The sequence below is a fragment of the Perca fluviatilis genome, chromosome 6 (assembly GCF_010015445.1).
Source record: "Perca fluviatilis chromosome 6, GENO_Pfluv_1.0, whole genome shotgun sequence".
NCBI classification, from domain to species: domain Eukaryota; kingdom Metazoa; phylum Chordata; class Actinopteri; order Perciformes; family Percidae; genus Perca; species Perca fluviatilis.
Genome location: NC_053117.1, coordinates 3305960 through 3328140, shown reverse-complemented (window position 1 = coordinate 3328140; position 22181 = coordinate 3305960). Strand labels below are relative to the sequence as shown.

General features: G+C 41.9%; 2 protein-coding genes across 9 annotated transcripts in view; both read left to right on the top strand.

Moving 5' to 3' along the window:
- LOC120561346 (ankyrin repeat domain-containing protein 31-like) overlaps positions 1–12325 on the top strand; it is a 39132-nt gene extending 26807 nt beyond the window's left edge. For 4 of the 6 annotated variants that reach the window (XM_039804424.1, XM_039804426.1, XM_039804422.1 and 1 more), the window contains exons 4-13: positions 3507–3668; positions 3806–3945; positions 4323–4494; positions 6798–6952; positions 7145–7241; positions 7410–7506; positions 8782–9313; positions 9620–9760; positions 11480–11594; positions 11853–12325. In XM_039804424.1, the coding sequence (XP_039660358.1) occupies positions 3507–3668; positions 3806–3945; positions 4323–4494; positions 6798–6952; positions 7145–7241; positions 7410–7506; positions 8782–9313; positions 9620–9760; positions 11480–11594; positions 11853–12007 (1766 nt within the window). In that variant the 3' untranslated portion in view covers positions 12008–12325. The remainder of the gene's footprint in view (positions 1–3506; positions 3669–3805; positions 3946–4322; positions 4495–6797; positions 6953–7144; positions 7242–7409; positions 7507–8781; positions 9314–9619; positions 9761–11479; positions 11595–11852) is intronic. The other 2 variants (XM_039804427.1, XM_039804425.1) reach the window with 1 other exon arrangement.
- A 612-nt stretch (positions 12326–12937) lies between these two features.
- On the top strand, positions 12938–17074 carry LOC120561352 (beta-1,3-galactosyl-O-glycosyl-glycoprotein beta-1,6-N-acetylglucosaminyltransferase 4-like). Of its 3 annotated transcripts, none has more exons than XM_039804436.1 (3): positions 12938–13092; positions 13324–13394; positions 15118–17074. In XM_039804436.1, exon 3 carries the CDS (start codon positions 15119–15121, stop codon positions 16406–16408), a length of 1290 nt encoding a protein of 429 aa, XP_039660370.1. In that variant the 5' UTR covers positions 12938–13092; positions 13324–13394; position 15118; the 3' UTR covers positions 16409–17074. The 3 variants fall into 3 exon arrangements, with proteins under 3 accessions (XP_039660370.1, XP_039660371.1, XP_039660372.1); XM_039804437.1 differs by having other exon boundaries at positions 13078–13199; XM_039804438.1 differs by lacking the exon at positions 12938–13092 and adding an exon at positions 13103–13184.
- Positions 17075–22181: the final 5107 nt, after the last annotated feature.

Here is a 22181-nt window from a genome sequence, read left to right as displayed (position 1 = left end):
ATCTTTTTTTTTATTGATACACCTTAACAAGCTGGTACACGGAAATAAGTTATAACTAGATACCATATTAATAAATTATTGCCTGAAGAGCGAGTGTAGCACATAGCGGTCGTATGATTGATAAATGTATAACATGATGATGTAGACATGTTGGCTTTATGGCTGTGGGCTGCTGTCATTTTGTTTGGTTGCCTATGCATAATCACTGTGTGTATAAAAAAAAAACTAGAGATCTACCTTCCCACTGCCACCTCCAAGCAATTCACACAAGGCCAGACACAGATTCAGTTTAGGTTCAGAGTTCAAGGTTTTATTATCATTATACCATCCAGGATTGCATTAAAGTGCCCATATTATGAAAAAAACACTTTTTCTGGGATTTGGGGTGTTCTTTTGTTTCTCTGGGGCTTCCACACACATACAAAAAAATCCATCCATGGTGTTTTAAAAGAGAGACGGTTTCTGAATGTGTCCTGCCTTCAGTCTCCTAGTGAGCTGTTCAAAATCGGCTCGGACTGTGACGTCACAGTCCGAAATGAGCTGGCTAACCACAACCGTTAGCTCGTAGCATTAGCATGCTAACGCTAATGCTAACGCTAGCATGCTACGTCGTTCTCAATAGCAAAGCACTGCTACAACACACACAAGTTCACCATAATCTACAAAAGAACTACTTACATGTGTGCCCTCATTTAGAAGTCTCCCAGCTAATCCTGCCTTGTAACTGACTGAAGTTGTAGAAACAGGCTTTCTTTTACTGTCTCTAGAGTTAGCTAGCTGACATGCTCTACATCTGAACTACTGAGCATGTGCGAGTGCAATCAAAGATAGTAGTGAAGAAGAAGATGAAAAGAGGTCTCACTCTGTAGCTAAAACAGAAACCAGGTGAAAAGAGGATCTGCAGCAGTGAGAGAGCTGTGCAGTACAACAAAAATATGGTGGTTTTTGAAAATTAAACCATGTATTAAACCACCTATTCTGGTACAACCTTAAAATACAGTTATGAACCTGAAAATGAGCATAATATGGGCGCTTTAAGGAAATGTAAAATGCAGGGCTTAAAGTTCTCAGGCACCAATGCATGAATTAGGAATAGAGCAATTTTACGGGCCCTATCTTGCGCAATTGCGCTTTCGGCAATTGCCTCTGTACACCGACGCATGTATCATTCCTATTTTGCACCCGACGCACAGCGGACTTTTCCCTCCACAGACGCACGTCGGTAAATTAGGGAATGTATTTGCGCTCCCGGGGGCGGTTCAGCGAAAAGAGGAGGCCTGTTCAGGCGCAAACGTTCCCCAGTTGTATTTTGTAGTTTCAAAAAACAATTCCGCCACAGACCAGGAAAAACCTGGTCTAAAGTCAGTGGCGCAGTTATTCAGATGCTATTTTAGGGGCGCATGCTTGGCCATAATGTAGCGTGTGCACAACGCGCATACACTTTGCTTCTCTCATCTACACAGACGCAGCAGTTCCCATTTTTTCAAACCATACATAATTACAAGGAAAAATATTACTGAAAATGCACTTCAGGTGTTTGGATAGATCAGGAGGCACTTTACAGTACAGTCCTCAAAAAGTGTGTGTGGCTTGTTGTGTTTTACACAACATTTCCATAATTAATGGATGTGTTGAGGAAATATTAGGAAAAATTAGGAAATATTAGAGGACTTAAAGTGATGGTTCGGAGTAATTTCACCCTAGGGTCCTTTGCACCATGATCTCGAGCCAAGCACCCCCCCAGAAACTTTTTCACCTGGGTCGAACATTGGGAGCGTTAGCGTAGCGTAGCGTTATCAGCTGAATAGCTTAGCACAGAGGCTAATGGATCGGAGTTCTCTTTACATTACCCCACTAATAATGCCCCGAAATGATACCAAACGTCTACAGTAGTACAAATAGGTTATGCACTCATAAAACGATGGATTGTAAAATTTGTAAGTACACCAGAAGTTTATGTAATAACACTTGCAACTGGCTTCTGCGCTCTGCTGCTGCTGCTGTTACTACCCGGCAGTAAGAGTGCTTAAGGACATCTACAAATTACAACACCGAAAGAGATGCAACAAAAATATTTATTAATTTAATGATTAAATAAGGTAATGTCTCCAAACTTACCTCAATTATTACTTGTCTCCTGCTAGTTATACTACAGCACTTACTTTAAAAATAAGTTAAATTAAAAATATTTTTTGTTGCATCTCTTTTCGGTTGTTGTAATTTGTAGATGTCCCTAAGCACTCGTCTTCTAACAGCAACAACAACAACAACGAGAGCAGAAGCCAGCAGGCAAGTGTTATTTACCGGAACTACGGTTGCCGACAAACTTTACAATCCATCGTTTTTAGTGCATAACCTATATGTACAGTGTAGACCCGTTGTATCATTTCGGGCATTATTAGTGGGGTAATATTAAGAGACACTTTGCCGATAACTATTCAGCGACTAACACTCTGCACGCGCCTACTCGCAACCCAAGTGAAAAACTGGGGTGTTTAACTCGAGGTATGGTGCGAAGGACAAGTGGTGAAACAACCATCACTTTTGAAATGTGATGTTGAACTACAGCGGGATTGGACACTCCAGCAGGATCTGGTCCGCGAGTGGCATTTATTACTTTGCCGCATCTCGGACAGCTCCAGCTGGCGTGCGCCAGGCAAATCCGCCGTCATAATAGCAATCCGCCACGGAACAAGCGCGCCTGCTCTTAAAGGGAATGTGAGATGACGCTCTGATTGGTTTATTGCGCGTTACCAAACTACCGCTACTTCAGACCAACCCATTTTAGATTTGACGTCGGGCGCGAAGAGTCATTTATCCCGCCCGGTATAATAGCAACAGCACCCGAGATCCGCCCACAAAGCTACTTGTGTTTCACGTTTGATACTTGCGTTTCAGATCGTTAAAATAGGGCCCTACGGCGTGTGTGTGTGTGTGTGTGTGTGTGTGTGTGTGTGTGTGTGTGTGTGTGTGTGTGTAAGATTGGGAGAGAGAGAAGAGAAACTCAACATTGATGTATACACGCGGAGGTTGGTGCAGTGATGTTGGACACATTGATGTTTAAAAAGACTCACACTGACCTGAAATGGAAACAGCTACTTTAAAGGCATGCTGAAAATCAGAATCAAGGCCATTAATAACTGAAATAATTAGAAGTTTTTGTGAAATGACAAGATACAGCGATATGTTGTTATGACAAGAAGTTACTTGTAAAAACTGAATAATTTTGCATCTGGTAATAACAAGAAAATGTCCCAATAATATGTATATGGTCACTGTAATTGAAAGTACTTTCCCCTCTGATAAGTCGTGTTTTATCCGGATTTGATTCATATTTAAAGCAACTGGACCCAAGATTAAGCCCCGTGGAACACCTTTTGTTACGGTTAAAAACTGTCTGAATTGTAGCTTCCCAATGTTACAGATTTTTGTCTTTGAAAAGTGTCAAAATCCATACATAAATTGTGTTGGACCTATTCCTATCTTGATTTTATTCATCTTCAAAGCAGCAAAGGCTTCGCAATGTCTGAAATTCACCAAGAAGCGACTTAACAAGCGAGATGAAAAGGGAGAGAATCTTCTGCACAAAGCATGCAAGAAAAATGATCTGGAACAAGTCCAAATGCTGATTCAGGCTGGGATAAGTGTCAACATGGAGGATTATGCAGGTTTGTCACAGCTTAGACACTTGTTTATTTTCACTTTATCACTTCTGTATTCTGACATATCTGTAACTAATGAAACAATTAATAACTGTCAAACACAAAACTCACTCTTCTCAGTAAATGTTAACTTAAATTGTCAGGCTGGACAGCCCTCCATGAGGCTTCTCTGGGTGACGAGGCAGTGGTTAAGGAGCTGCTGAAGGCTGGAGCCAATGTCAACGCCAGAAGCTTTGATGGTGTCACACCCCTAAATGATGCTGTTATGTCTGGAAACTATCAGGTGATCAAGAAACTCAAAATAAGACTTTTACCATGTAGAGTATACTAAAAATGGCTTTGAGATAAGGTTACTCTCGCACACACCAGGGTGTTCACTCACCCCCGTTTCAGTTATAAAAAACGTGTTGTGTTTGTCGGGTCTGAACGCGGCCCTGGTTTAAACTAGTGAAAGATCACATGACTGCAGTGTGGTCTACCACTTTTTTTTACTTTGAAGATGACAATATAGTTGACAGTTGTGAAATCAGCTGTGGTTTTGTTGATCACTTACCAGATTTTGTGATGAAAAAGCTATGATTCATCTGCCTTGTTACACTGCTGATGTGGAACACAGAATCATTGTCTGACAAGCTGCTGTGAAATGCATGTGTGTTGTAGGTAGTGAAGCTTCTCCTCCAGCATGGGGCCAACCCCAGTGACAGGACTGTCGGTGGCCGGAGTGCACTGGACATGGCAGAGGACGAGACTATGAAAGAGCTACTCTCTTTCCCAGGACCTTCGGTTATACATGAGCTGCCTCGTGAGGCGCCTACACATCAAGAACAACCAGGTGAGTAGCTCACATTTTCCATACTGGACTTCAGGAATCAGTCTCTGCAGAGCAAATGTCATGTGAACCTTTAAATCTGACATACAGAAACTATGATTCATAGTAAATAGTCTCAGTGCTGCAACAGCAGTGCAGCAGATGCATTTTGCAACCATAGCTCGTACTCCACTAAAAGACTGGGTCAAACACTCACCTCCTGTATTCTTGAAAAGTGGCTCTGAAACATTTCTTCTTGGACCACAGCAACAGCATACTGATGGACAGCATAGAAGAGGATAATGTTGGCAGGTATTTGATACTGAAAACCAAGGTTGTCAGTGGAGCACTCCTTCAAGCCTAGGACTACCCAACAAAAAAACATCTGTCATCACCATTCACCCATCGCTACAGCGAGTTGTCCAGGGCAACTATGAAACTATACTAAGTAGTGTTCAAAGGGATCTGACTAATTGGTCTGCGCTGCCGGCATCGCTACGGTCCAGGATTGCTGTTGTTAAAATGAACATAGTTCCTCGTGTGAACTTCTTAGGTACAATGATCCCCTTTCCCCCACCAATAAAATTCTGGAAGAAACTTGATGCCGTAATCCGGCAGTATATTTGGAATAGTAAACAACCTAGGCTAAAATGCTCTACCCTGCAACGTACCAAAAACACAGGAGGCCTGGCCCTCCCCAACCTTAAAATGTACCATAGAGCCTTTCAGCTACGGGCCCTCAGAGTGTGGCTAGACCCTCATCTACAGTCCCATGGAGAGAAATCTCACTGGAAGTCTAAGACTGCAAGACCTTGCCTTTGCAGGTGTGTGTTCAAAAAAGTGTATGCTAGCCTATGGCCCTAATATCACCAACACATTGACCAACTTTAAACAGGTGGAGGAGCAACTTCGCTACACCAATAAGTGGCATTTCAGCACCCCAATTTGGCACAACATCCACTTAATGTCTGGTAACAAACCTTTTGTTTATAACCAGTGGAGTGACAGAGGTATTTATACTCTAGACCAGTTATTCAATGGGGAAGGTATGTTAAGTTTTCAGGACCTCAGAACTAGCTTTGAGATCCCTAAGACATCCTTCTTCCTTTGTCTTCGCTTGAGGTCAGCCCTAAAATGTTATGGAGTACCATGGGGAACCAGTCTCGAGACTCACCCAATCATTAAATGTCTTGTTGATTCTCCTGTGAGAGGATTGGTGTCCAGGATTTATGCTAAATTGATGCAAGTATCCGTAAGAGAACTCCCAATAGTAAAGAAATGGGAGCGAGAGCTGAGCTCGGAGGGGAACATAATTAATTGGGAGACAGTTTGGGACAACATTTCCCACTGTTCCAAGAACCCAAATCACCAGCAGATCCACTTCAACATATGTCATAGGAAATATTGGACTCCTCAGAAGAGATACGTCTCCAAAGCCATTCCTACTCCTTATTGCACGTTCTACCAACCTGAACAAACTGGAACTTTCTTGCACATGGTCTGGGAGTGTGAACAGGTGCACGAGTTCTGGAATAAAACAACATCAATAGTATCTGATGTGATAGGATGTCGAATTCCTACTGACCCAATTGTTTTGTTACTTAATGACGACTCTAAATTACACCTACTTGGGAGACAAAAGAAAGTTTGGCTAGCTGGCTCAACCGCGATCAAGAAAATGATAGCTCACGCTGGCTCCCACCCACTCGCTTTGTATAGAACAGTGGTTGGCATATTTTCTGGACATAGTTATGATTGAGCTCTCTACAGCAAGGATTAACAAAGCCAAGTCATCAACTATAGACCTATGGAAAGGTGCAGCAGCACAGGTATCAGTCCTAATGACCTCAGCATCACAAGAAGTAGAGGAGAGAGACTAGGCAAGGTGTGAGTTCTGTCTGTTTGTTTGTTTGTTTTTTCTTTCTTTTCCTCGAGACCGCGGAGGGTGGGGGGTGGGAGAGGGGGGTTGTTCTTGTTCAAGTGTGTTTGTCTGTTCTGTTGTTGTTTAAAATGAAAAACTAAATAAAAAATTGATCTTAAAAAAAGATTAGATAGATTTGAGACAAAATCGCTTTGAGTCGTCATGGAGTCCTCACTCAGGCCTGTCACGTTGTCCAGTTTACAAGACAATGTGTGCACTTGAGTGTGGTCTGTGCGGGGTATCTACTCTGAAAACATTTTCAAGTTGAATTTTGGAAAACAATTTGCGTCAAAATCCATATGTAAATTGTGTTGGATCTGTTGCTCATATCAAGCGTAGAAAAACTAAACTTAGGATTTCTTAGAGTGTGGATTTCAGCTGAGGTCTGAGTGCAGGATTCTTTCAGGTGACCCATCTTCAGAGGCTCGGTGCCACCAGCAACTCTCCTGCCAGAGCACCTTTAACAAGGCAAATATGCAATCCAGAGAATCAGGTGACAGAGACGGAGCCAGAGAGCCTGGTGACATTCAGCTGAGGAAGAAAGACACCACTGCGGATTATGTGAGGGCTCTCAAGTGTGCATTTGTGTCACATGGACAAATAGGTCTTGTTAACCATTTATGGCACACGTCCATTCATTTGATTTCAACCTTCTCTTCAGGAGACGTGCAGCATCACTTTATTGAAGGCTTCACTGGTTTTGCAGCATTAATGTGATGTTGTGTGTTTTTTACTAATTAACTATTTTTATAGCTGAGTCATCCAGAGGCCATAACAGCGGTTTTGGAGGAGATGGAGAAGAAACTATCAGAAATATGGACTTGGCCTATAACAGGTCCGGAAGATGCAGGTAGAGCAGCTGTTAATGTTTGATGTGCACAGAAAGAGAATTATACACCATAACCAATACGATCACAGCATATCCAGCTGGTAATACTCTGGTAATAAGAGGATATGCAAAACAAGACTTTGAGAAGAAAGACTTTGTATCATTGACTGTAGCTTTGCTGTTTTTCAGGCAGATATAACGCCGCTCTAACACAGATCCAGAATGTGCTGATGGAGGTGCTCAGCAAACACCATATGGAGAAGGAGAACCTTGCCCGAAAATCCCGGTTAGTTCAGGAACTTCTCTCATGCTTGACTTCAGTGAAGCTTTGTTAGCCAGCAGCAAACTATATTGTGTTACACAGTGCTTTGATTCTCAGAACATGGCACTACAGAGCCACTACAACACCCCACAGCTTTCTTCAGATAAGAACAATCATTTTACAAAATGATCCCAGGTGTGTATGATGGGCTTATGGTGTTGCCATTTATACATAGGTTTATTTGGTTTATTGTCTATTTTGTTACTGTTTTGTTGAATGGTCTGGAATATTGAAGTAACTGTGTCATATTTTTTTAAATTTTGTCTGGGTGGGTGGTGATGACGGAAGGAAATTTGTTCATGTTGCGAGATGTATGTTTTGTATTTTGTTTAAAAAACAAAACAAATGTTAATCACAAAAAAAATCCTTACTGAGATCAGAGGACATATGATGACTATGAAATGCAGCATTACAGTTCCAGCACACAAACAAGTCCACAGTTTAAGTCGTTTAGTGTTTCATCAACATCATTTCATCACCAGATCTCTGCACATGGTGAAGAAAATGAGTGATAGCCAAAAATAAAAACAAAACCCAGGTCTCGCAGTGGTGGGTTTAAATTTCTCTTAAAATCATTGTGCTTTAACACCTTAAAACATGACAGTCCGATAACTATTACTGCACACATTAATCTGTCAGATGTGATGTGTGTTCGATGTGACATAGTCATTGTTGCTGTCGCTCCATCTCTGCTGCCTGCCTCCATCTTATGTCTTGCACGTGCTTTCAATGTGGCCTCTGAGACTCTTCTCCTTTTTCTTGTCTCCTTCATATTGTATTAACTGCATGGACTGATTTAATACCATTGTATTTTAGGATGCCTATTGTCAGCTGGCCGGGGACTACAGCTGGAAATGAGCCGTTGAGGCTAAAGCTGCTCCTTTTACTGTATAGTTAATTAAGGGGGACTGTCCACGACATTATAAACTAATAAACTAAACTAAAAGCCAATAAAGTCTGGTAATGTCTAACTGTTTTATTGTGTTTAAACTGCCAGAAAGTCCTCTGGTGGGACAATAAAGGTCTGAACTGAACCGGGCTGTTTCTCTCCCCTCTCTTTCTCAGTCTTACCTGTCTCTGTTCAATGGCATCTGTACAGTAGAAGCAGAAATTCAGTGAATGTTTAGTGATGTTTTTGCATTTCTGTCTTTTCTGACAGTTTATGCATTATTTTAACCTTAAGGTTAGTGTTGCCATTGTGATCTAACTAACAGTTGTGTTGTTTGGTTCTCTGTGCAGGAGTGTGCCCGACTACCTTTGGCACCGTGTGTTGAAAAGTCAACTCGCCTCCCTCGCTTCACGTCAGAGGAACTTGGAGGAGATCCTCCAGTTGCAATCGCATTTGGTAGAGAAGTTTGTAACCATGAAGGCCAAACTTTCCACTCAGCCTCCCAACCATCAGGACAGTACAGTAGTGAGACAGCAGCCAGATCTGGTCTCCACGCTGGCCTCTTTTAAAGCTAGAGAAGAACACCGCTGCGGTCCAAATGGTCATAGAACAGAAAGCCATGAACCAGTTACACGGACCAGTGGGTTAGGATCGATCCTTACATTTCCCACGCCTCCTGTTCGTTCAGCAATGAATGCGAGAGCCGGTAGCCAACCGAGCAGTGCCCCACAGGCAGGAAACACTTTACAACACATCAACTTTCAGACGAAAGGAAACAATGCGCTGATACAGACAAGAGCTGAAGACACCAGCAAACATCTCTCCATGCTCATCCAGAGGGGAGTGATGGAAGTTGGAAGTCTTGTGAAGTTTTTTTTTAAGGTTAGGCACAGCTCTTCTCATTAAACCATAATCCATTTGTAACAGCTTGTTGTCAACCCTGAAATATTTTAACCCAATGTCTCGCCCGATGACAGTAAAGGCAACAATTACGTGTTCCTTATGCTGAATATAGATCAGCACCTTTTACTTTTCCTCATGAAGTTCACTTACAGGTTCATCCATATGTGGAGCTTTCACATGTGATTTATCAGCTGCCATTTACATTTCACATATTGACAGCGATATTGAGTTTGTGATAAAGCTTTCCTCTGACACCATATGTGATTGTTTGTCTTGCCTCTGCAGCATGACTGGCTTTATGCTAATGTGCTAGAGGATGGCTCATTAAAGGACAAAAAAGGCAGTAAACACCCAACTCCAGAACACTGGTTGGAGGTTATCCTTGGCAACAACATCCCTGTCAGCTCATCCTACGCCTGGGACAAGGTAAGACACCAAACTGCCTTTATCTTATCACTGCACTCAGAACAAGGAAGGAAACACTATGTGCTGGCTCACAAACCCCCTCAGGCTCAGACAGACAGCACTTCATCCTCATTCATTCCTATGAGCTCACTACAGAGAGTTTTGAATCCTTTCACTATATTACAAACAGCTGTGCAGTGTTTTGGCATCTGGTAATCTTCCCACTCCTGTATGTTTTCACTGACATCTTTTACACTGACTGACACCAATTCACACCTTTGCTTTAGTTTGTAATAAGTGTTTCAGGGCATTTTTGCCTTTACTCAAATGGAAGGAAAGGAGAGAATGACATGCAGCAGAGGCTGCAGTCACAATATTTGTTATGCATCTTAACCACCAGCACACCGAGACAAGAGCGATTTGTACAACACTTTGATTCAGAGCGAGATACAGTGCAGGGACAACCAGTGGATATTCTCGATATCTTCTCGCCCAGAGGATGAATCCAGATGTTTTGGTGACTCTGTGACCTGTCCTTGTAGTCCCACCATGAATCAGTCCTTTTTATATTTCCTCCAAATAAACTCTTTTAATTTAGCACTAACCTCGGGACAAAAATTAGATTTTAGGCCCCTTCAAATGAGAGAACACAGGTTGCCATTCAAACCGGCGCGGCCGCAGATAACCCTCGCGGGCGGGAAGACAGCATGCTAACTTCACACAGGCTGCAGCCTGATATCTCTTCTTCCTCCTCCTCTTCTTCCTCAACATCAACACACACTCTGTACTTTATTCTAACGCAACCCCCCCTTAAAAACTATATATACTTTGTGAAGATTTACATCTTCCGTAGGATCCGAAAGGCTTGGAGCTGAGAGCCACAGACGGTAAGTCAGACAGTTTGTTTGCGTTTGTCTTTGTAGCAGTTACAGTAAGAACAATAAAGAATAACACCAGCCTTATCCTCAAATGTATATTTGCACCATTTGAACATTGGCCTTCAAGTACATGTGTGCTCTTCCATTAGTTCTGAAACACTTCTTAAATCAGTGATATAGATAAAAAATAATAAAGTTTATGATAGGTAACGTGTTTATTTATCTAGCACTTATCAAAAGCAGCAATTACAAAGTGAACAGAAACACTTTGATCAGGTAACAAGAATAAAATGAAACCCCACAATGCCGTTTGCAAATTGCAGTGAATAGAGTCCACACAGTAATGTGGTGATGTCAGAAGCTGTTTTTAGTTTTGAATCCAGGATGAGTTAGTGATCTGAATCAGAGCCTTCCTTCCTGATGTGAAACGAGGTTCACGTGTCTGCTGTTTCCTGCCTGCCAGTAGGGGTCTGTGGAGACGGGGCAACACACAGCATCAGCCTGTAAATTATTGAGCGTTCACTGTGGAGCTGTGTACCAGCACACACACACACACAAACACCCACCCACACACACACTACACACACACAAACACCCACACACACACCACACACACACACACACACACACACACACACACTCCTCCACGTCTTCCAAATTAAAAATAGCGTGGTGCTTCAGAGGCACTTTAATGGATGTATGATCCAGAGTGCTGCTGAAAGACATTTGATAGGCCCTCAGGGCTCACATTTCCCACCCAGGACACTGATACTCTCATTAATAAGTCATCATTTATTAACAGACATGTCAATGGTTGGTGTTGAAGGATAATTCTGATGAACTCCTCCCACTGTCCTCTCAGGTGCTGTTCAAAAACAAACCTTTGTCGCATTACTTCTTGAACGGGCAGACTGAAGGTCCTGAGGACGATGTCCGGCGCTACACGGCTGCTCCTTCTCAGCAGGCGCTGACCCCAGGTCTGTAGTTCCTAACCCCAACCTCAGCTCCACTTTGGCTCCACACATCCCGCAGAGAAACTCCAACAAATACAGAGGCAGGGCGGGCAGCCACTGAAGCGTGGCTTTTTCTATGTCAATAATTAAGCAGCCGCCTCCTACATCTCCCACCTGGAGATTCAAACAGCCTCATTAAATCAATTGTATTTATTCTGAAAAGGGACTTCACATGTAAAGCAGGGTTTTGAATGTATTTGAATGTCTTTTCTATCTCTGCAGAGGCCGTTACCCTGAGAAGTCTTATGAAAATCCGGATAATTCATCTGGTGGATGACGCAGAGCTGCTGCCCAACGCCATGATGGACTGTTACTGGGAGAAGCTCCTTAAGAACGACTGTTCAGAGTCTGACGACTGGGGCACTGAATTATTATAATAATCCCTCCACACACGTTCTCCAGAACTGTGTTTGTTTTGAGAATTGAACTTGTGAGGTTTACATAATCTCTGTTTTATGATCAATTCACTGTGGGTCTAATGTGACTTCCAAACCCACCAATGGGATTGAAAAGTATTTCCCTCTAATTTATTTATCTTCGATCCTTTCCCTCTTTACAGCTGTAATGTTCTGTATGTGTTTGTGCTTCAGCTTTCTACCAGAATGACACTGTAGTTTGTTACTGTAGCCAAAAACACTCATTTCAGTGTTCTGTTCATCTGCCTGAAACAAAAGCAATAAAGATAATACAGTTGATGAAGGTGTGTGCATTGGGCAGTGGTGTAATGAAACTAAGTACATTTACTCCAGTACTGTCCTTAAGTCCAAATGTTGAGGTCCTTTTCTTTTTTTTTCATGTCACTTTCTACTTCTACTCCGCTACATTTCAGAGAGAAATATTGTACTTTTTAACTCCACTACATTCATCTGTTCCAGCTTTAGTTACTAGTTACTTTAGTTACTCCACTACATTAGTAGTAGTTTATAAAATCTGATGTTTGATTCTAAAGTAAATAAAACAATATAACGGCTACAAGTCCAGCTGAGATGATGAGACCATTAAACACACAACTGGTTGGATCCTTTACCCTTTCTACAATGGGAGGATACTTTAACTACATTTTCCTGATGATACTTACACACTTTTACTGAAGGAACATTTTCACTGCAGGACTTTTACTGTAACAGAGTATTTTTACAGTGTGGTATTAGTACTTCTTCCAGCGCTGGTGTTGGGGATGTGTCAGATATGTAATCATGCTGTGGCCCAGCTCTGCGCTACTGTACAGAGATGGCTCGTTGTGTTAACGAGATGAGAGGCGGGGTGCTGGGCTTTGCTGAGGAGGGTTCATGATTAGTGAGTGGGTGGTAAATGTATCGGGTGGCGGTGATGTGCGGGCAGGGGGCGGACTGCTGCCGGCCGGCCCGGACTCTCCCCCTGCCACTCCTCTGGACGGCTCAGTCCGCGATGGAGCCCGGGACATGAGAGCACACACACGGGACTCGCTCTCTTCACGCGTGGGGTAAGTTCTCTGCTCCTCTGGTCGGCATTTGGTTAAGGAAGCGTTACCGGATGTACACAGAGTATTTCAGCTCGTCATCTTTCAGACGCCTGGTGCGTAGTGAGCAAGTGAGCAAGCAGTTCGATTCCCGACACACACTTGTACTGAATGTGTTGAATCCGCGTGCTGTTGCTGATTCACGGTGTTTCCTCTCTGTTTCATTTACTAAATAAATGTTTCTCCTTATGAAAGGTACTGATGTGGAAGTGTGGGAGAAGCGTGCATGGCTCGAGAGACGCTCAAAGACACCTTTAGAGAGCAAGGTAACTGAGAGCAGAAACAGTTTATAGGCTGTACATGACACCTCTTCACTTCCTTTCTTGATTCGACTTGCTTACTTAACACAGTTTAAGGAAATACTCATGTCAAATGTTGGCTAATGCAAAGAAAGTTCCAGTGCTGTGTCTTAAGACTGAATGTAAAGTACTATCTTTACTAATCATTTACTAAAAATCACTGAATGTGTATTACGGTAAAACAATAAAGACAGTCATTATGTCACTTATTTTAAACTTATTTACAGTTTTTTACGATCACTTTGCTACTCATTTCAGAACCTTGATGTCATTTTTCAAAACTCTAGACACAGAACTCAAAATGGTCACCACTTGTAACACAGACTGTCCAATGTTCAAAACATTGCATTGTGCATTCATATCTTTAAAGAAAATTGGGCTTGCACAATCATTGGTTCAAAAAATGAATTGATGATGAAATACCACTCAAACATTACTTTAGATCACCCACACACAAGCTACCCATAGTTTCACTGGGTCATCCTTCGTACAATCTTTAAATATTGTAGTACAAAATAGGTGATACCTGTTTCATTATGGTACTAGATGTAAATACATCCCTGTAAAAGTACTGCAGTAGTAGAGAGAAAACTACAGACACAGTGGATTAATTGACCATAACCTGAAATGTATTGATGAAAAACAATACAGTACGATCACAACATAGGTTTATTTGAATCAAAGCAAATAATTATCTACAAAATAGAAAAGAAAAGACAGTACTGTAAAACATCAAATGCAGTGTTCCTTAACTTGCTTGTACTGTAAAAAACTAAACAAAGAAGTGATTACTGTACTTCTACATCTTCATCAACTCTGTCTTGTGGATTTGGCCACAGGTTCTCATCTACATTACAACTAGCCAAACATCTTGGAAAAAACCTTCAGGCATGGCGAACAATGTGGTACAAGTATATATATATATATATATATATATATATATATATATATATATATATATATATATATGTGTGTGTGTGTGTATATATATATCCAAGGGCCTGCATGCATACAGCGCAGTACTGTCAATACTGTAAATAGTCTCAAAGGTAGTACATGGGACCATAGAAACAGTGTCTGGTAAACAGTAATACATTACAGTAAAGAAGGATGATGAAATATTACATCCATAGATCATGTAGTCTAATTGCTTCATGCTCCACGCTAACTGGTGACAATAAATCTCGTTATCTTGAAACTTTCATGATCTAAACATGGAATATTGTTTGTCTGTTTCCATACAACTATGCATTAAGAGTAATGCAACAGTTACTTATCATTTAGAGCAGCTGTATGGATTGATAGTTAGATGATTGTAATGAAATGAATAGACAATCATCTGAAATGTAATGTGTGAATTGCTTTTTGAAATAGTAGTACTTTGATGTTAAGTTGTGTCAAATTGAACAGCTGATCTTTGTTAAATGAACATATGATCGTAGGTTTATGTGTATTGTATCCAAGCAATTGAAAAAGTGTTAAGAGTTTTGAAAAATGTGTATTTTGATCATTGGTTGTGAGTTTTGTGTCTAGAGTTTTGAAAAATGACGTCAAGGTTCTGAAATTAGTGCCAAAGTGATTGTAAAAAACTGTAACTCACTTATTGCTCTGCACACAATCAGAGGCAGTAGTTAACACAGTGTCGCTTGAACGCTCATGTCCGTGTCTTTTCTTGTCCTTTTGTTCCTAGAATGAAAATAAGATGTTCCCACTACACACATAGATTGAGACACAGGTGCTTCCTGTTTTCTCTGTCTCTGCTGGCGGTCTGTCTGCTCAAGCTGGTCTACATCAAAGTGACGGTGAGGGATAGCGTCTACATCCAGCCCTATGGAATCACTGTCAGCTTCTCCAGCACCCACAACCACAGGTATGACATCAACTGCACGGCAATCTACGAGCTGGACCCTGTGGAGATCGGCAAAGCTCTCCAGATCAAACGGAAAGCCATTGTTGACGTGGACGATGACAGCACCGTGAGTCTGACCTCGGACTGCCAAACCTTTCTCAAAGCACGGGGTTACAATGAGGCTCCGGTGTCTGCTGCAGAGCGCAGCTTCCCATTGGCTTACTCCCTGGTGGTGCATAAGAACGCCCCCATGGTGGAGCGAATCCTTCACGCTATCTATGCACCGCACAACATCTACTGCATCCACTATGACCAGAAGTCCTCTCCAGCATTCATAAAGGCCATCACCAACCTGGCTCAGTGCACTCCAAATGTGTTCATCGCCTCTAAACTGGAGTCTGTGGAATATGCCCACATCAGCAGGCTGAATGCCGACCTGAACTGCCTCTCTGACCTGCTGAGGTCAGAGGTCAACTGGAAGTATGTCATCAACCTGTGTGGCCAGGACTTTCCTCTCAAGTCCAACTTTGAGCTGATGCTGGAGCTGAAGCAGCTGAACGGCAGCAACATGCTGGAGTCCAGCCGGCCCAGCGGACTCAAGAAGCAGCGCTTCAGCTTCCAGCACCAGCTGAAGAACGTGCCTTTTGAGTACCGGCGTATACCGGTCAAAACCACGGTGCTCAAAGATGCTCCTCCTCACGACATCGAGATGTTCATCGGCAGCGCTTACTTTGTCCTGTCACGGGATTTTGTAAATTACATCAGCAGCAGCCAGGTGGCAAAGGACTTCCTGGCATGGTCAGCTGACACATACTCACCAGATGAACACTTCTGGGCCACCCTGGTCAGGGTCCCCGGGGTCCCGGGGCACATTCCCAGGTCCGAGGCTGACGTTACGGATCTGAGGAGCAAAACACGACTAGTCAAGTGGAACTATTTAGAAGGAAATCTTTACCCAGCATGCACAGGTACACACATGCGCAGCGTTTGCATCTACGGAGCGGCTGAACTTCGCTGGCTCCTCAACTATGGCCACTGGTTTGCTAACAAATTTGACCCCAAAGTGGACCCGATCCTGATTAAGTGTTTAGAGGAGAAGCTGATGGAAAAACGTCAAAACGTGCAAACATGACACTGATGCGAACAGGAAACGTGACGACGAGCGCCAGTGTTTATTCTGTTGTTAGGCAAAGGTGCAAAATGACATCAGAGTTCACCGACTCAGTCATTGGACCCAAGCACAGCTCTGAGATGCAGGCACTTGGCTTGAGTATATTTTCGTTTTGTTAATTAGAAAACATTGAACTTGTTAGGATACAACATGTGTCTGATGGCTTCTAATTACTTTGCAGATTACGATTTCTCCAGCAAACACAATGAGGTCATAAAATGTCTGAACCACCTGCAGCAGTAATGTACAGTGGGAAAGAGATTGTTCTTTTACTTTTATTTAAAAGGTTACTTTATATTTGACTAATATTTCTCAGTATTGCTGCACCTGCTCAGCAGTAAACAGCTTTTCCACATTATGTCAGTCTAACGTCTAACTACACGAGGCATTTTGTCTGAAACAGAAGGAAACGAAAAAGTGCCTTTGTCTAAAAGAATACTGGATTGTTTCAGGAAATGCCATCTTAAAATCAAGTGCCACTGGACATCCCATCTGAACACAGGCTCCATGTTGTTTTAAATACCAAAGAGCCATGTTGTTCTCGTGTTTTCACTAAATGAAATGATCCACAGCGTTGTCTTTTAGTTGTTTTTGACATGAAGATATAAAGTGATTTGAAAAAGTTTAGATTTCTGATGATTTATTTATTCCTGAATGAAAGTGTGACGCTTTATAATAACCATCATTCATAAATGGTTCTTAAAAAACAATGAACTTATGATTTATAAGCTTATAAGATTATTATTTCATTTAGTGCCATATAAAATAATTAGTTTATGTTAGATGGTTATTACTTTGTGTATTTACTTGTGTGTGGTTAATAATGGTTTTGTAAACATCTATAAACATTATTTGGGTGGCTTTCATAAAGTTGCAACTAATGCTCATAATAATTAGTTAATGATTAATAAGTGGTTTATAAACCATCAAGTAACATTAATGTGGCCCCAGTAAATCTTTTTTGTGAACGGAGATGATTATTGATTATTTGTGCTCTGTATAGCTATAAATAATGTTTAGAGATGCTTTACAAAGTATTTATTAACCATTAACAAGGTATTATTACCATCAGCTGCAACTTTATAATGAGCAACCAGATAATGTTTATTAACGGTTTACAAATCATTTGGTCATCTTTAAAGGAACACGCCGACTTATTGGGAATTTAGCTTATTCACCGTAACCCCCAGAGTTAGACAAGTCCATACATACCCTTCTCATCTCTGTGCATGGTGTAAGGCTGTCTGACAGCTCCAGCGGCAGCAGCCCATAACAGAACAGGCAGGTGAATGGTTCCAGTAATCCTACTGCTCCAAATAAGTGACAAAAAATGACAATAATATTTTTTTTTTTTTTTTTTTGATTTTTAGAGCTCATTAGCGTTAAACAACGTAAGGCACAGCTATCTTCTAACTGGGAACTATATTCTCAGGCGGAAGAATATAGTACTTGGGCGGAGTGATATGCTCGCGCAAGCCTGTCTGAGAATATAGTTCCGGTTTGTTTACAGTTAGAAGATGGCTGTGTCTCATGTTACGTTGTTTTTGTACCGCGTGACTCTTACAAATCACAACATGTAAACAGGAACATGTTGGCGTTATTTTGTCACTTATTGGGAGCAGTAGGCTAGTTGGAACCAGTTACCTGCAGGATCTGTGCTAGGCTAAGCTAATGCTGGAGCCGTCAGACAGCGTTACAGCACGCACGGAGATGAGAAGGGTATGTATCGACTTGTCTTACTCTGGGGGTTACGGTGAACAAGCTAAATTCCCAATAAGTCGGCGTGTTCCTTTAACAAATACTTAAAGTAATATATAAAATGTTGCCAGCTGGGCAATAATTCAGCATCATAGTTTATCGTCCTTTAAGGTAAAGATACTTTTTATTGTCACATACACATACATGTAGTGAAATTCATTCTCTGCATTTAACCCATCCCTCAAGGGAGCAGGGGGCAGCCAATCAGCGCGCCCGGGGACCAACTCCAGATCTGAGCCAGTGCCTTGCTCAAGGGCACTGACTGCAGAACCTAGTACATGTTTTTGATGGTGGGGGAAACCGGAGCACCCGGAGGAAACCCACGCAGACATGGGGAGAACATGCAAACTCCACACACGACCTGGATTCAAACCCAGAACCTTGTGAGGCCACAGTGCCAACCATTGGGCCACCATGCTGCCATGCTAATGGAATCATATCATGAAATCATATATCTAGATATCGTGATATACAATGTCTAAATTGATAATGACAAGCTCATACTAACTAGTCAACCTGTTTACAAACGCTTCTCATTGGTTGATGGCCTGTACAGTAGTTGTGTTCTCGGCTGCTGTTCAGCTTGTTGTTTGAGAAGCTTATAAAGATTGTCTGACGCACCACCCCCCCACCCCCCCACACACACACACACACACACCCCAGCTGTGACTCAGGAGGACTTTAATGAGCATGACTACTTATTTTGGACTGATAGTAATTTTGCATTAATAGAATGAAATACTTTGATGAAGTATTAAATTGACTGGATTAGACAGAAACAGACATTCTTATCTGGTTATTTCACACAGTTGTTTCCATGTATATTAATGGATCTTATCCACAAATATTAAAAAAGGCTTTGTAAAGGTGTTATGAGGTAGGGAACATGTCCAGCGTGTTGTTGAGGCTGCAGGATGCTCCCAGTGAAACTCTTGGATGGATGTCAGGAGGGTTTTCATTAACTGATCCTAGAGTCTCTGGCTGCCTCCACACTTGGCTGTAAATACTGATGACTGAACAGGACTGATGTTAGGCATATGAAGTGAGTGAGGAGGGGAGCCTGCGAGGTACAATAACTCAGGGTAGTCTGTCATAAAGTACCAGAGAGGCATCGGAAAGCGCCACACCTCAGGGGTGGGAGGGGGAAATCATATGTATTGTGATTTTTTTGCAGCGTTTTAAAAATCAATATTATATATAATATATAATCAATATTTTTGATTTACTGTTTTTACCAATGATTGAGCTAAATATGTTGTGTTTCTGTGGTGACTACATCAGATCTGTTTCCATCTAAACAGAGCCAAAGCAGAAAATCCATCTCATGTTCTTCTTTACAAAGTTAATAAATGTCAGACTGACTGACTGACATGTGAGGTCATTCTTCTTCGAAAACTATCAGTTTTTAGAAATGTCTCATGATATATTGTCTCTAGAAGTGTATTATTCAACTTTCGTTTTTATTAAAGAAGGAAAAGATAATCCCAATACTCAATACTATCTAATCCCAATACTTCTAAAATCACGACAAATTAAAATCACAACACAAATCCAATCAGCACCCATGTATCGGGAATGAATCAAACCGGGACGAAAGCATATCGTCTCAGCCCTTCTCACCACACTGCTGCAGTAACACGCATGTTGATAGAATGGTTCTATAGGGTATTTCACACTGTTCCTTAAGGTCTCCTAATAGGGTATCTAACATTGGTTGGGCTGAAAATGGCCCGCTTGCTATTTTAACTACCCTGTGAATATGGCTGTATTTGTAATGAGAGCTTTTCTTCCAACTATGGTATGCTCATGAATATTTAGATGAGCTGCGCGGTGATTGGTTGAGCGAACCACATACACATACATTGGAGACGAGACAGTGCAATGTTATACATTGTTTGTCTGCTATTTTGTTATTAAATTCACTCCTGAGACTTTTTTTTATGCGAGAAATCAATTATATAAAGCTCAAATATGGGCTCTTTTATGAAAATTGATGGCTAATTGCAAATTTGGTATGATGACTTCATAAGCTCCACACAGTCTGACAAGAAAGTCACCGTTTCTGGGTTACTGGACTACCGGGGCTCGCGGCTCCGCGGAGCTGGCATAACTACAGTTCGAATTTTGTCACGCCACTTATACCATAGCTACCATAAGGTCTTACAAAGCTTATTTGTACTGATTTCAATTTAATGCATTTTTGTGAATTTCAGAGGTCTAGGAGGAGGCTAGCTAGCTCTCAATGATAGAGCTTCATCGCGGGCACTATAAATGAGACTCGCGGATCGTTCCCCGATCATTTGTTTAAATAACTCCACACACATATCCATTATAAGATTTACTGGAACCTGTGGTAAGAGATTGCGGGATTAACCGCGCTCTCACTCACACACACCGGCCATTTAGGAGGAAGCGGGGAGGGAGAACAGCGAGCTGTAACCCAGAAACGGTGACTTTGCGCGGGAATGGAGCACCGCGGGCTGCCGGCCGTGACAGAGCTCCATCTAGCGACACACAGTCCAACAAAATTTGCAATTAGCCATAAATGTTTGTAAAACGGCCCATATTTGACCTCTACATAGTTCATTTCTTACATAAAAAAGTCTCAGAAGTGAATTTAGTGGTAAAATAGCAGATGAACAGTGTATACAATTTCTGAGATCTGCGCGACCTAGATTCAGAAGACTACCTGATCTCAGATCAGTGGTTTATATGTAAATGTTGGGGCGTGACAAAGATAGAGACTAGAGCCAAATAAGGAGAAGCCACCGAGTTGACGTCAGCTATGAGCTTTGTTGAGATTCGCCTGTTTTCAGCTGCAGTTTCAAATTGTGAGATTTGCAGAGGAAAGAGGTGTCAATGGGATTTTGAGGTTCTATGTATGTCCTAGTTACCCACCATTCTATCACCCCTTTAATAAACTCAAGCCCAAACACTGGAGAAGAGGGAGGACACAGTGGCCTTTTGTTACTCTTCAGTACAATTCCTGAGATGGAGAACAGGATTCTAGAGGCAGCGTTAGACGTCTCGTGTTCAAATTCTCAGACAGGTGAATGGCTCCTTGGAGATTTTTGTTATCCCATTGTTTTTAGCCTTTTATATCTACTGCAGCTCTTTATATCTCCTGCATTCAGTCGGTGTGTTGATGAGCCTGTGCTCAGACGGGCTGAAACAGGATCAGCTGGTGGTTTATTTACAACACAAAGGAAGAGGTGCTGCCGTGCATTAGCAGCAGCAGCTCGTGTTTCTGTCCGCTTGACTGAGAGCTAAACGCTTCAAGACTTCGATCAGCTGTACTCTTTCACAGGAAGATTTGAGGGCACTTCATGGAAGAGGTGGCAGATGGCTAACTCCTGATCTGACTTTATATGAGGGAACTTTTTGTGCACTTTAACCTTAAAAGGTGGCCTTGGCCTTGGCCTTGGCGTTTAGCTCACCTGCTAGAATGCGTGCCCATATACAGAGTCCTTTGCTGCATGTCATTCCCCCTCTCTCTCCCCTTTTCATGTCTAAAGCTGTCCTTTCAGAAATAAAGGTAAAAATGGCAAAAAACAATTATCTTAAAAAAAAAGAAGAAAAAAAAGGTGGCCTTTATAATCTGAGTTGTTGCTTGACATGTAGTTGCCTTTCCTTCTGCCCTCCTCTAAAAGGGTCTGGATCTCAGAAACTGTAAGCCAAAACCTGAGTAGATATTTTGTCATTTCAGCCAGATATTTGTGCTAGCAGCAGATTTTGTGATGGTATTGCTCAAACAAGATTTGGGGGTGCTACATCAACGCATGCAGGCAAATATCTCTTAAACTGTAGAATGTAGAATAACAATATTAATTTCCTAATCATTTCTTAGTGTTTTAGCAACAGATTTATGTCATGTCAAAATACTTTCTGTCCTAACTTTCTCCGTGTTTGGGGCTACACACCAGCAACAGCAAATCAGCTCATTGTTGGTGACAGGAACCTTCACCCTCCCAACCCC